Raw genomic sequence first — 15,255 nt, 5'->3', positions numbered from 1 at the left:
GGGGTTAAAAACTGACCTTCCCAATGTCCAGTACCCACCAAATTTGCAGGGGATATAGTGCTCACTGTCCTCTGAAGACCCCCCCCCCCAAGTTTCAGAGAGATTGGACCCTGGGAAAGGCATGATCCATGGGTCTCCCCCTTTCCTGTCATTTTCTCTTTACAGTGGCAAAAACTGGACTATCTGCTGGAAGCTACTTTGCCAGAAGGAAAGCCAGAAGGAGTTCAGACAGAGTTCAGACAGTCCATGCCTACGTTGCCAAGGGAATTGATTGAAAGGTGCCAGACTGTCTGGCTTTACAAACAGCTGACGAATGCCATGAACAGGGCTTGGAAGAACACGTTCGCTGGGAACGGGACCTCATGAACAGCTTGCTCACAAACAGCAGATTGGGCTGCTCGTGGCTTTTTTTGTTCGTATTGCTGTTTGTGCCCATCTCTACTTATTTCCCCCAAGTTCTAATCTGCCCAGGGAGCGTCCATTCGACTCACCATAGCCAATTACCTCCCTCGGGTAACACACTCAACTGCCACTTGTGGGAGAAGAGAAAAAATTCCTACCTGGCCCCGATAAACAGTGACTGACTAAACTTGTGCTGAAATAGGGTGAGGTGGGTGGGCCAAGCATGAGGCGCACTGTGATACTGAGGGGCAGGGTTGCTCTTTAAGGCAGCCAGCTCTGCCCCTCCAGCATTCCCGGCTGCTGGAAAGTGCCACTGTCTCCCCCTCCTCCACAGAGGCAAATCCCAGTCCCTGGCTGAAGCAGCGATTGCCACTGGCCAGGAGTGCCACATTATTTACAAATTATATAAGCAGAAGTACCTAATTCTGGATTTCTGTTTCTTTCAGGAGGGACTAATACTAATGTCATTTTAGGCTACATTTTCCATAATTCATCTTGGCTCTGAAGTGGAGACACACACTCTGGGAAAGGGGAGGAAAGAGTGAACCCCTGACTGTTCATATAAACATCTCAGGATAGTGTTGCCATATCTTCTAAGGCTAAATCTCTGATGATTTAGAATTTGAACATAAGAGGTCTGGGGGATAGTTAATAATAGGCTATCTGTTGAGCCATGGCAGTAATTCTCAAACTGTGCACCAGATATTTTTGAGAGAGATTTGCTAGTATGCCACATGGTAACGTACTTTATTACATATACTCATTGCTCCCATCCTGCCCCTATTTTCTCTGTGTGGAATTATGTAGCCAATGACTACATACAGAGACCCCACATCAAAAATTTCTTGCATCTGTTTGTCAAGATGTATTTAAAGATCCTTGTTGTGTTTCGTGCTGTAACGTTCATGTTTACCTAACCTAGGACTAAGGGCCCACATATATAAAACAACTGACATGTGCTGGGTCACCAATGTGTTACCTTACTTACAGTTAGATGTACATTGGAGAAGCTTTCCTTAAATAGCACTTGCTTGCTTGGTGCTGCAAGGGAGCACTGTGAGGGGGAGAAAGGACATGTGGAACCAGAAAAAGGGGTTAAAAGACCCCTTCCCTATTGTGGTCAAGCTATTGAACAAATCTGCAACAAAGATTTTGCTAAACTAGTGGCTTGCTTCAGTGGACACATCCACTCTGCACTGTAATGGTGGATCCTGTAAAAACACAAGGTATAGCTGCAACTCAGTGACAGAGCATTTGCTTTGCATTAAGGAAGTCCAAGTTTCAGTCTTCAGCTTTTTTAAAAAAGAAAGAATCTAGTAGTAGGTGAAGTGAAAGGCCTCTACCTGAGACCTTGGAGAAATGTTGCCAGTCAGAGGAGAGAATACTAACCTTAAGAGACTCAAGATCTAACTCAGTGTAAGAAAGTCTCATGTGTGTTCATGAGATAACTGCAACGATAACCAGATTGTGTGAACAGATAACACAGAAGAATAATCTGTGGCAGCCATACAACATACTGCATTGAAAGCAAACACTTCAGCCAACAAGGTTCAAAAAGGTTTGTACTTTTCAATTTGTCTTTACCAAAAAACTCCAGGAAATTTTGCAGAGAACTTTAAGTGGAAGATCTGCAGGGTTATTAGATATATTTTTGAAAATAAATAAAATAAATATAGCACAGAACAAAAATAGTGTCCTGATGGACACAATGAAAATTATGCAGTACACACAGATTTGGGTTCAGCCACTGGTTTATTGAAGACTCTTGTGAGTCCAAAATACATATATACTCTGCATAACCCTGATTAGGAGCCAAGTACTTCACACAGAAATATAAGGAATGAGTGTCATGAAAAAGCTCTTCTTGATTAAATGTTAGATATGTGGAGAAAGCCAAAGGCTTTCCAAGCTGCTCCCAGTCTGGCGCTTTATTCATGCAGCTTTCCCTGTTTGTCAGAAGACAAAAGAAGTTGCCACATGAGACTTGCTGCTGAAAGTTGACCCTTCCATGTGCCAGTGGTGGAGAACAGAGATTTGGAGGAATAAAATTCCAGAGAGTATTCTTCCTGGTGTCTTCAGGAAAAGCCTCTCTGTCTTTTGACCTGCCCAGTAGGTGGGCAAAGAGAGATATTAAAATCTTCTGGCAGAGGGAAGAGGATCTCTTTTGCTGATTTCACCTGGAGGCTGAAGGAGCTAGGACCTGCCTCCTTGCAGGCTGTGACCCCATGAGTCATGTGATGGCTAGAGGACTGAACCTTCTCAGTAAGATGGAACCTTGTAAGTTAGAGGGCCTGCCTTATGGGAAGATCTAACTAGCGCATGTACAGAGTGAGGGACATAGGAATTGTGTTCTTACACATTTTTTTTGGGATCCCTTGTTCAAATATGTTGCTGTTCTTAAAAGTATGAGTGTTAAGATTTCCCCATTTTTTCCAGATTAAATGCTTTTCAAATTCATAAATGCTGTCAGCTTTTCTGTAACACACAGATTTCCACTACTGATGCACCCTATGAGCCATGGGAAGGGGCTGTCTGTTGTCAATTTGCTGATCTCCCAGTGGTGCACAAGTGAGGCAAGCAGTCCCTGAAGTAACTAGGCAATGAGTAGCAGGAGACTGGGCGGGGCTCAGAGTGGCAAGCCTTATCAGGGGAGTGGAAAGTTTTAGTCTTCCCCTTAGGCAACACAAAGGCCAAGTGGTGGCAGCAGGCACAAGAGAGAAGGAGTGAAAGCCTCTTTGAGGGTTGGGGGGGGGGGACCAGATAGGTGGCACATTGCCAGACAGAGACTTGAACTGATTAATCTTCTGACACCTCAGAAGGTAAGATGGGTGGTGCTCATGGGTCATTGGGGCTGTTCCACCACAAAATACAATAATATAGTTTCAGGTAGGTAGCCGGGTTGGTCTGTAGTAGAAGAGTAACATTTGGGTCTAGCAGCACCTGAAAGACCAACTAGATTTCCAGGGTATAGTAGCACCTTAAAGACCGACTAGATTCTTGAAAGCTTATATCTTGGAAATCTAGATGGTCTTTAAGGTGCTACTGGACTTGAATCTTGCTCAAGATACAATAAGTAATCTACAAACTCATCCACACAAAAAGTTGGCAAGTCACATAATGTGATTCTTGTTTTTAAGAATGCCTGTAGCCTGGAAATCACTTTTGGCATGCCAGTAACCATTGCTTGTTAAGAGGTTTACCTTTCCTTTATATAAAAGCCTAAATGGCTTTTAAATTAATAAACTCTGCAAGTATAACCTCTTTAATATTATAAAGACTGAAGCTGAGAACCTTATTAGCATATTAAGGGTTGGATCCAGCAAAGCTTCAACAGAAGATGCTGTTGCAGATTTGGGTTGCCAGAAAAAGGCTGGCAGGAGACTCATCGTTGGGGGAGGGGGGCACTTCACCAGCAGTGTGATATGTTGATGTGTGGATGTCACTTTCAACAATGGGCGGCGGGGGGGGGAATTGCCATTATCCCAATGCACTGATATCACTCCCAGTCCTGCCAGTGACTCCACCATCAGCAATAGTGTAGCTCTGTGGTTTAATCACAGAGTTTTGGCTGTATGCTAAAGTGTTGCTTGTGACATGCTGATGTCACTTCTGGTCACACCAGAAGTGGCATCAGTGTACCAGGACACTGGTCATTGCTCCCTAATTCCCCACAAACACTTTTCTCCCACCACTTTGCTGAGTAGTGGAAGGAAGTGCTCGCTGGAGCTGGGAAACATCCCCAGTGGGAACTGGGCATTCCTATTGCAAATCTTTCCTGCTGTGGTGTATATATTGCATACAGTACAATGGGACAGTGTACTTTCCCTTTCTGATATTTGTGTGTGTTAGTCTCATGGGGTAGATTCCCTGCTTGGATAGTTCTGTGTGCTAGTTAGAATTGTAGACTTTATAAACTCCCTTGTCCTGAAACTAATTGCTCTCACCTCTGGATCACCTTGCTAATAAGAGAATGTTTTATCGAACACACCTGTCTCTGCTATGTGAACTTAAGAAAACAACCTAAGTGAATATCCTATTCCTGACCTGGCAGCAAAAAGAAAAGTCACATGGTGTCAGAAGTGGTCACTGTTTCATCTCCTCTAGCTTTCCTTTCTTACACTAGAAATTTTATTTTTGAGATATCAGGATACATCTTCCTTAATAGCTATGTGGAATGGGATTCTACATTGGGGAGAGGGAAGAGAATGAAACCGCATTCTTCTCCCTCTTTCACCAACAGTTTCACTGACAGAAATAGAAGGTGATGGTCATCTTTCCCCATTTCTCCTCCCCTCTGCAGCCTCCTGAGTGGCATACAGGTCCTACAACCCCAAAAATGATTTTTCCCAAGGTCAGGAAGGGAACAGAAAAGATAAATGATCCAAGCCTCTGTGAAATTTACCATCCAAACTGTCCATGTTTACCTGCCCAAGGAAAGTAGGTATGCATATTGAGTGAACCAAATTTAACATCTTAAATTAGTTCAGCCACTTGGAATTTATTGGGCCAGTGGGGAGTATTAAATAATAATAATAACATTCGATTTATATACCTTCCTTCAGGACAACTTAACACCCACTCAGAGTGGTTTACAAAGTATGCCATTATTATCTCCGCAATAATCATCCTGTGAGGTGGGTGAGGCTGAGAGAGCTCCTAGAAGTTGAGACTGACCCAAAGCTACCCAGCAGGCTTCAAGTGGAGGAGTGGGGAATCAAACCCAGTTCTCCAGATTTGAGTCCCGCGTTCTTAACCACTACACCAAAGAATCTAAACACCACATCTGAGGATGTTTGAAAAGAGGAGAAAGCTTTGTCAGTGAAAAGATGTTAGACTTGTTCCATGCTATGACATTTCTGACCATCTGAAAATGCAAATATTATAGCAGGCTTGGCCTCAGATCACTACAACTCAGATTAATTTTACTTTATCTATTTATTTATAAATAATATAAATTCTCCCCAACGGGAACCCAAAGCCACATACATCTTTCATCCTACAAAATGAATGGTAGTGTTTCTTGACAACTGTGGACATCTCCCTCAATGAACATTATTGTCTCTGGTTAAGCAGCCGCCAGAGATTGGAAGAGGTGATCTTTGCACTCTTGGCTGAAGGGAGTGGGCAACACTGGGTTTGTTCACAAGGGGAGAAAAGCACATCTCCAGTGCCAGAGCTAGCTTCTGCTGGGGCTACCTGACCCAAGTTCAATGCTTTGGGAAAGCAGTTTCCCCCCCCTGCTGCCCTTCAGATAGGGTTACCATTCCCCTGAATTGGGTGGGGGATCTTATGTGCTCTAGAATGCTTCTGTGTTGTGCTGGGAATGATATCATTCCTGACCTAACTCAGAAATGTGGGGTCGCGCCAGGTACCAATTTGATAAAAATCAGCCCCAAACACTAAAACTATCACTTCTATGCCACGCCAGGAATGACATCTTTCCTGATGCAATGAAGCTTTCCAGAGCATTCATGTGTTGCCATTGGAAATATGATTGATTATGCAGGTTTTTTTTAAAAAAAAATGCTTCACAACTGCTGCCACCACAGCACAAGTATCTTCCCTGCATTACTCTGTGTGTGTATGCAAGAAAATATTTTTGAACACTATGTTCATTTTCAAAGACCGTCCTAAACAGTCAGAATTCTAAAGGTGCCCACAGTCTTTAAAAAATTGGGAACCTCTACTCTAGTCCCTTCCCTTGCAGAGATATAAGGGGAAAGGTGTATCTTTGCATCCAAAGGTGCTAGTGACTTACTTTTTAAAACAGAAGCTGGGAATTCAGAGAATCTGCTACACCTATCATTACAATGATATATTAGTGTAATAAAATTCTAGTGCTGATTTTTTTAAAAAAACTGCAAAAGCCCTGATGGCCTAGAGGAGGGGGCTAGCTGCTGCTGGGGGATTGGGGGAGGGAAACTGGGAAATGGTTGCCCCACAGCTGCTGCTTTCACTGCAACCACACCAGCAGTGTGGAAACCACAACCTGTCCTCTGGTAGAAGCCACCAAAGAAGCAGACAGACCTGAGCACCTTGAAGCTACATGATCTCTCTCTCTCTCTCTCTCTCTCTCTCTCTCTCTCTCTCTCTCTCTCTCTCGGGATCTGATATGGGGTAGTGGATTTGCTGCACTGTAGAACTAGCTCTTTGCCTCTACTGTTCTCTGTGTCTTTAAAGTGTGGTTTCTGATGAGCCTTCTGGTTGCCAACCTCCAGATACTCTTGGAATTAAAATTGATCTCCAGACTACAGAGATCAGTCGCCCTGGAGAAAACAGCAGCTTTGGATAGTGGACTTTATCTCATCATATCCTTACTGAGCTCCTTCCCCTTCTCATAGTTTATTCTCCCCAGGAACCACCCACAAATCTCCAGGAACTTCTTGAGCAGGATCTGGCAACCCTATCAATTGGGTGGGAAGCAGACTTTTTATGGGTTCTTGGACAGATAGCCATTGATGGAGCTATCCTCCATTAATCTGTCTTATTCCCCTTTTAAAACCATCTATACTTGTGAACATCACTACATCCCCTGGCAGTGAATTGCACAATTTAATTGCTCACTGAGTAGAAAGTTTTTTTCTTTTGCTTATTGATAAAAAAGAGTTTTCCATTATCCACTGAAAAGATCAGGACAAAATTTGTAAAATTTCCATTTCTTGCCATGATGGCTGTCTTTTTAAAGGAAATTCTGGGTACCCAAGTAGTTCTCCACTTTGAATATCTCTTTTGGCTTGACATGGTTTTTTTAGCTAATGCACTTATATAAGGTGCATGAAGAAATAATATTTCTGTTTTTTTCTTGGAATGCCTCTAAATCGGATTACCTAAAGTCATGTGACAGTGATCCTGTTAGGTGTATTGTCGAAGGCTTTCACGGCCGGAGAACTATGGTTGCTGTGGGTTTTCCGGGCTGTATAGCCGTGGTCTTGGCATTGTAGTTCCTGACGTTTTGCCAGCAGGGCCGATTCCAGACGACCCCCTGCCTCGCGAAACGTCGCGCGTCGTCATGCAGAAAACGTGAAATATCGCGTTTTCTTGCGCAAGTTTTGCGCGACATCGCGCAAAACTCGCGCGAGAAAACGCGATATTTTGCATTTTCTGTGCGACGACGTGCGACGTTTTGCGAGGCGGGGGGCCATCTGGAATCGGCCCAGCTGTGGCTGTCATCTTCAGAGGTGTAGCACCAAAAGACAGAGATCTCTCAGTGTCACAGATGTCTCACTGTGTCTCACTGTGACACTGAGAGATCTCTGTCTTTTGGTGCTACACCTCTGAAGATGCCAGCCACAGCTGCTGGCAAAACTTCAGGAACTACAATGCCAAGACCACGGCAATACAGCCCGGAAAACCCACAACAACCATGATCATGTTAGGGTTGTCAACCTCCAGATGGGGCATGGTGATCTCTCAGTATTTCAATTGATCTCCAGACTACAGAGATTACTTCCCCTCTAGAAAATAGCTGTTTGGAGGGTGCAATTATGGTATCATAACCTGTTAACATCCCTCTCCAAATGCTACCCTCCCGGGCTCCAGCCCCAATTTTCTAGGGATTTCCCAACCTGAAGTTGGCAACTCTAGAGCCTGTATATTTTAGAAACTTTTTGGCCTATCATTTAAAATATACTTATATACATATACTCAAATATATAACATATAAACTACTTTCTTTCCTTAGATTTTTTTTTCTTTATACAGCAACACTGTGGACAGATCTCCCAGGTCAATCAACCCAGTGTCCCCATAGGGCCTCTTCACATATTCATTTGTTAGTACAGTACATACTAAAAAAGGTAACATGTAAGACAAACAAACCAGTATCTTTTCATTATATGTATATGCAGTGCATAAGCAGAGGTTTATAGTGCAATCCTATCAAGAGTTACTCCAATCTAAGTGACTGTGACAGGAGTAACTCTGCATTAGGACTGAACTGGCACAGATGGATGGCCCTGAAATCTGTTCTTTTAGCAGATATATGAAGTGTTCTGACTCTGATATAGTACAAGTGCATAGATCAATGGAACAGGAACAATATGGCGCCCCATGTATATTTAATGTGCGGTAAGTTTAAAGATACCATTATGTTATTCAGGAATATTCAGGAATATGGCTGGGTTCTGCTTGGTACTGTTCTGTGGTGTTTCTCCACTGGCTGAACCCAGTCCTGGCTGCTGTGAATGACACTGGTTGCGTTGGATTAAGTTGCAACAGTGTTGCTTGCTTCAGTTTGGTTTGGGTAGAATGGATGTGATTCTCCAGAGTCTAGTGTGATGTTGGTCCCCTTCCTTCACTATGGTTCTGGGGGAATTCCATTCCTTGGTTCTATCGAGGTTTCTCTGGGCTGAGCTCAGCTTGCATTTGGGAGTGTGCCATGGTCATGGCAGTCTTGCTCAAGTGTGTTTCTGCAATAGGATTCAGCTTTGACTTTTTCCCCATAGGAAACAATGGAGTGGCTGGGGGCACCTTGTTCAAGGGCCCATAGAATTGGCCCACGGGGTCCAATCTTCTTGAAAACTGGGGAGTCTTTAGAGGACAGTCAGGAGTAGGTTCCCTGAAAATGTGGCAAAGTTTTCTTGAAAAATGCCACCTCCAGCATCCAGATAGCCCCCAGATATTGTCCTCATAGGGAATAATGGAGGTTGGGTAGGGGGCACCTTCTTTGGGGGACCATAAAATTGGCCCCCAAAGTTCAATCTTTATGAAACTTGGAAATCTTTAGAGTACAGTCAGGACTAGGTTCTCTCAACATTTGGGAAAGTTTGGTTGAAAAATGACCCCCCCCTCCCAGCCCACCAGATTACCCTCCAAGTGATTTCCCCATAGAAAACAATGGCCAAATTTTACCGTTTCCTCCCCTGAAAATTTGGTAAAAATTCAGGATACCTCTTTTTTTATTCAGAATGCCCAGATTTTACCAAATCAGCCAAAATTTGGTATTTTAATCCAAATTCTGAACCAAACTGCACATCTCTATGAGCTAGCTCCCGTTACCTGTGTACTTCACTTTGGTCTGAAAATAAACTCTATTTTTTTATACACAGGTGTGATGTTGCCTATTTTTCTCCTCTAGCAAGAGTAGTGATGTAGGGGGATCTGAGGCTAAGAAGCCTTCACAGATGTTTTTATGGAATATTAAGGACATCAAGAAAGATCAGGCCTATTCTCATCACTGATATCTTGCATCTCATCTGGGTTTTTTTATTACAGATTGAAGTAATATTTGCACATTAAAATGGTTTGACAGATATTTCTTATCTCTGGAGGGAAAAGATAAGTGTGGATTTTGCCTCTATTTCCCCCAAGATGCCATGCTGCCTGGCGGCCTATACAAGCAAAATGTTTGCCTTTGTTTGGCAAGCAGCAAATTGTACCCAGAGCTAGCCTGCTACAAGACAGATGTAAAGATAGTAACAACAGAACACCACTGGTTTTTACCTACAACTCACAACTTAAATAACTTCAATACACCATGAATGACCTACTGCCTCTCCTAGATAAGGATATTTGTCTTTCACATGACTTGTTAACGAACATGTTCATTGTCCATTGTTCATGGGGGCTGGAATGGCCCCCTTGGGACTTAGAGAGCCCATATTCACAGGGAGTGTTCAGCAGGCTCTCCTCCAGCCATCACCCAAGTTTGGTCAAGATTGCAATACGGATCTTGGAGTTATACATTCCCAAATCTGACGCCCCCAGGAAACTCCCATTCGATACAATTCATGCTAGAGTGTTGTATGGTTTTTATTTGTATGGATTGTAATGGCCTTTGGCCACAAACAGTAAACTTACCTTACAACTGGAGCCATCAGTTGACTTTGGCCCCGTTTACAAGTGGAGGACTCCCATGATGGGCCGCCTCCTTTTCTCAGGGGCGGAGGGTTTGGCCGCTCACCGGCAAAACCCCCATGTGCCCGCCCACAAGGCCTCAGAGAGACCGCCTTCCAGAAGCCATTAAGATGGGTCATGTCTGCAGCCGCTGGTGGCACTGGTGGGCTGCCTCCCCTCTAGAGGGCAGGAAGTTTGGATGCTCGCCAGTGGCACCCCCTATGTGCCCGCTCACCAGGCCTCAGAGAGGCTACTTTCCACATGGCTGGAAGATGGGTCATGTATTAGTGCCAGATCAGGCACTAATAATAATCACTGTGAGCCCTCAGCCGAGGTGCCCACTGAGCAAGGACCCAGGGCCTGGCAGCAGCTCTGGAACCAGAGGGAGGGGCTAGAGCCCTAGCCCAGCACTCCTAGAGACCTGACCAGATCAGGCACTAATAATAATCACTGTGAGCCATCAGCCAAGGTGCCCACTGAGCTTGGCCCCAGAACCTGGCAGCAGCCCTAGAACCAGAGGGAGGGGCTAGAACCCTAGCCCAGCACTCCCAGAGACCTGACCAGATCAGACACTAATAATAATCACTGTGAGCCCTCAGCCGAGGTGCCCACTGAACAAGGACCCAGGGCCTGGCAGCAGCTCTGGAACCAGAGGGAGGGGCTAGAGCCCTAGCCCAGCACTCCTAGAGACCTGACCAGATCAGGCACTAATAATAATCACTGTGAGCCATCAGCCAAGGTGCCCACTGAGCTTGGCCCCAGAACCTGGCAGCAGCCCTAGAACCAGAGGGAGGGGCTAGAACCCTAGCCCAGCACTCCCAGAGACCTGACCAGATCAGACACTAATAATAATCACTGTGAGCCCTCAGCCGAGGTGCCCACTGAACAAGGACCCAGGGCCTGGCAGCAGCCCTGGAACCAGAAGGAGGGGCTTGAGCCCTAGCCCAGCACTCCTAGAGACCTGACCAGATCAGGCACTAATAATAATCACTGTGAGCCCTCAGCCGAGGTGCCCACTGAGCTTGGCCCCAAGGCCTGACAGCAGCCCTGGAACCAGAGGAGATAGATCCCTATTCCACCCACACAAAAAATTCAGTCTCCAATGCACTCTCCCTGTCTCTCTCCCAAAATGCTAGCAACAGCTCTCTCCCACTCCACTGCCTGCTGAAACTGAAAGCCAGTGCTTGGAGCATGCTTCCTTTTATAACCAGAGGTCCCATAAAGCAACACAAGAGGTCTGTGGTTGGCAGTCAGAACTGCCTAACAGGGTTTACAGGGATGAGATTGGAGTTCCCATGGCTACAGAACACCCCCTCCTCCTCCCTCCCCCCTGGTCTTTGCTCCCATGTAACCAATTTGGAGCTCCACACTTGGAAGGAAGATCTGCCCATCAAACTAATTTGGTCTAAGATTGGGATTTCCAAGGCAACAGGAGTGCAGACAGAGTTCAGGCAGTCCCTGCCTCCGTTGCCAAGGGAATTGATTGAAGGCACCTGACTGTCTGGCTTCATGAACAGTGGACGAACGCATGGACGAGGCTTGCGACAACCACTTGTTCATTTAAAATTGCACCTCACAAACAGCTTGCTCGTGGACAGCCAATTGGACCATTCATGGCTTTTTTCCGTTTGTATTGCTGTTCATGCCCACCTCTGATCATACTATAATCCTGTATTAACATCAGTTAATTTTCTAAACTTCAAAAAAACTTCCTGTCCAGCTGTATTTAGCCTGCTTCATTGCTTTTTTCATTTGTAACCCAAGAGAGGGTGGAACCTCTGACCTCTCTCATCATCCATTATGTGTAAGGACTAATTTCATTCTCTTTCATAGATAATGACACATGTAAGATTTATGATAGGATTCACACCAAACCTCTTTCTGACTCAACTCCTCCTCCCCCTTAATTTTTTTATATAAGAAATCTCAAAATGATTTTCTTTTCACATATCTGAAGAAGTGAACTGCGGTGAATGCTCATCTTGAAATAAAAGTTGTTAGACTTTAAGCTGCCACTAAATTTTGTTTTCTGTAGTGGCTGATTTGTGCATCAGTAGAGAAGTAAATGTGGTATTTGCCTCTATTCCCCTAAGTCTGCAGAGCTGCCTGCCACTATTCCAGTTTATGCAATCACAGAAGTACAGACCAAAAGAGAAGAGAATAACAAGGAAATAGGAAAGCCCTGTATTTATACAGAATCAAATAAACTCCTGTACAGAAATACAGCAACATGAAAACAGACTAGAGAATTTTGCATGATATTGCTGACTGATAAACATCCCTGTCATTTACTAGAACCGCTAAGTAACTCTGCCTCTCCTCCTTACAGTCTTGAACTATGAACCAGACAACCAGGCATCATAATAGCAGCTAGGTGCACCCCCCATTGCTATTCTTATTTTCCAATTTAGATTGTTATAATGCCTATACTATCATATCTCTATTGGTAAACAAGCAATAAGTTATTAGGCATGAGCATTCAAAGTCAGAACAATTCTAGAGACAGAGAATGTCAGCTTTAAATCCTAAAATTTAATAGCTTTTCCTGACACTCAAGAAAAAGTGGACCAAGTGACAGATCTCTGGGTTGGACACTGAAACCTAGCAAACGTATCTAAGGAATAAGAGGAAACATGTATTCTTGTTCTTATCCAAAAGTTCTCTGTCATGTAACATGTGAACATATAACTTATAGCACATATAACTTATAGAACTTCCTGTTCTGTGCTTCTTTTTTAATGTTGAAGCAGAATTCATACATCTTCCTCATAATATGATATGAGTGCTAGATGCAAAGACAGCACACACATTTCATAGTAGAGGAAGGTATAATGTTCTGATTCAGGCATTACAAAGAGTACATGGAGCATAAGAAACAAGAGAGTCACTCAACCTTCCTGTTCTCAGAAAGTGTAATATTCAAAGTCACTATCAATTGCAAGAACATTCATAATATAAAGTATGTTTATGTGATGTAACTATTTGCACAAGTAGAGCTTTTGCTAGTCTGGGGGGATATTCAGAGGACTATACATTATTTCTGTGCTATTCACACAACTGTTAATATACAGGGTATGTATTGCATTTTTGTTTTCATAAAAGGAAGGTGCATTCAGAGATGAATTGGAAGGATATCACAGAATCTGATTGCTCTTTTTACTAGAGAATTAGTTCTTTTTATCAAGGCTTCCTGAGAATCAATGAGACAGAGATCAGATTTCGTTCCTTTCTACAAGGGTAATGTTAGGGCCATATGGGAAGGCAAGAAGTGGTTTAATCCTTCTAGTCTTGCAAAGTTTTGTCTACCCCCCCGGCCCCCCCAGCTAGGTCACTAGGTCTTCCTATTAGCTTTGGAAGAAGAAAAAAAGATGAGTATCTGCCTCTCTTTTTTCCTTCCAAGGGAATTGGGCCAGTGCAAGGAAGAAGGCAGTTTCAACAGGAGAAACTGTGCAGGAGATGGTTTAATCTAAACCTCCTCTACCAATACAATCTTGAATCAAATGGTTCTGGATCTCCCAGTGATTCACCTATTTTGACGTTAAGCAGGAGGTGAGTGGCTCTGCTTTACAAATTTCAAGAAACTTCATTTACCTCATTCTTCCTTTGTTTAATCCCTGTGTTGGCAAGAACCAGATCAAGTGCTGAAGTTCAGGCAAAAGTTAATTGAATGAAAGTAACTATTGTGTAAATGTTTCTTCAGCGAGAATAGAACAAAAATACTGAAGAGACTAACTGTGGCAAAAGCTTCATGTACAGTACAATTCAAAGATGACTTACACCACTGAATACAAGGGGCTTAGGAGGGTGCAACTCTATTTAGGACTGCATTGATAGTAATTGGAATTCTTCAAAAGACATTGGGAAGAGGGGGAAAGTAGACCGTTTGCCCTTACACTGGCATAGATTGTAAAATAGGTTGAAAATGTTGGCAGGTATTCATATTTTCTTATCTCTGCATTCAGTCAGCACCAGAGTTCATGAAGGGAGTAGATGAAGAAACTTTTCTGATTGGCCAAAGTTAGGTCCCAGCTGTTTAAACACCGGGATCCTTCTCCACCACTAATTTCATTTATGAAAGCATATTAAATTGTGATAACATTTGTGTTGACATTTGAGTAAAATTATAAGATCTTGTGCAATGTAGATCCACACAATAAATGATTCCTGAAGCAATTGCTGTCATATACAATGGGCTGTATAGGTATAACAAGCTGTATATGTATAACAGCATCAGGGGTTGCAACTACTCCTTAATTCAGAAGAACATTTTACCTAAACGGGACATACTACACAAAGCACTCACAATATGTGAAAAATGCATAGAATTTCATGTGTGCCATCAGTTAAGATCAGTTACTAAGTATTATGCTAAATATGTACCCCTTCTATAATACTTCTTTGCTGCCTTTTCAACTCTCCCAGAAGGCTCACTTACCTCCTACCCATCCAGCTACAAAATCATCCAACTGAAGGCTGCCCATATTATTATGTTTTAATCAGTCCTGGTCAATTTTATTCTTGGGGCTGTTCACTTTCAGCTCCTTCATCAGCAAGCAAGCAACAGAAGAGAATCTGTTTATCTTTTCTCTTTCAGCCTGTTTTTTTCCACATCCCACAGTGTCCTAGAGTGGCACTGCAAAGCAGTAGTTCGTTTCTTTGACAGCAGCCTGAAAACTGAAATAACTCTGATTCAAACCTCTCACACACAGACAGTCCCTCAGAGTGCCTTCAAAGCTCACAGTGACATCATATTCACAGAGCTTAAAGGAACAGTACAAAAACAGCCCCAGGGACAGAAATAGTCATGCAAATAGTAAGGTATTCCATTAATTTTATGATAAAGAGAAATGCATTTTTTTTTACATATCTACCATCATTTTTGCAATCAAAGAAATAACATTTCTTATGTGGAGGCAGGGTTGACTTGACATCACTCAAGCACCCCAAGAAATCAATGATATATTTTGGGGTGGAGCTCATGATGAATGGGGGTTTAAAACTGTGTTCCTCAGGAGAAAA

The 15,255-nt window shown here is 43.4% G+C and overlaps 1 protein-coding gene across 3 annotated transcripts in view; it reads right to left on the bottom strand.

Annotated features, from left to right (window-relative positions):
* SLC25A48 (solute carrier family 25 member 48) overlaps window positions 1–14,909 on the bottom strand; it is a 46,959-nt gene extending 32,050 nt beyond the window's left edge. For 2 of the 3 annotated variants that reach the window (XM_054977674.1, XM_054977673.1), the window contains exon 1: window positions 14,672–14,909. In XM_054977674.1, the coding sequence (XP_054833649.1) occupies window positions 14,672–14,717 (46 nt within the window). In that variant the 5' untranslated portion in view covers window positions 14,718–14,909. The remainder of the gene's footprint in view (window positions 1–14,671) is intronic. The other variant, XM_054977675.1, reaches the window with a different exon arrangement.
* Between the last annotated feature and the right edge of the window lie 346 nt (window positions 14,910–15,255).

The sequence above is a fragment of the Eublepharis macularius genome, chromosome 4 (genome assembly GCF_028583425.1).
Source record: "Eublepharis macularius isolate TG4126 chromosome 4, MPM_Emac_v1.0, whole genome shotgun sequence".
NCBI classification, from domain to species: Eukaryota; Metazoa; Chordata; class Lepidosauria; order Squamata; family Eublepharidae; genus Eublepharis; species Eublepharis macularius.
Note: the sequence above shows the minus strand (reverse complement) of the source record. Positions and strands in the feature narration are given on the sequence as shown.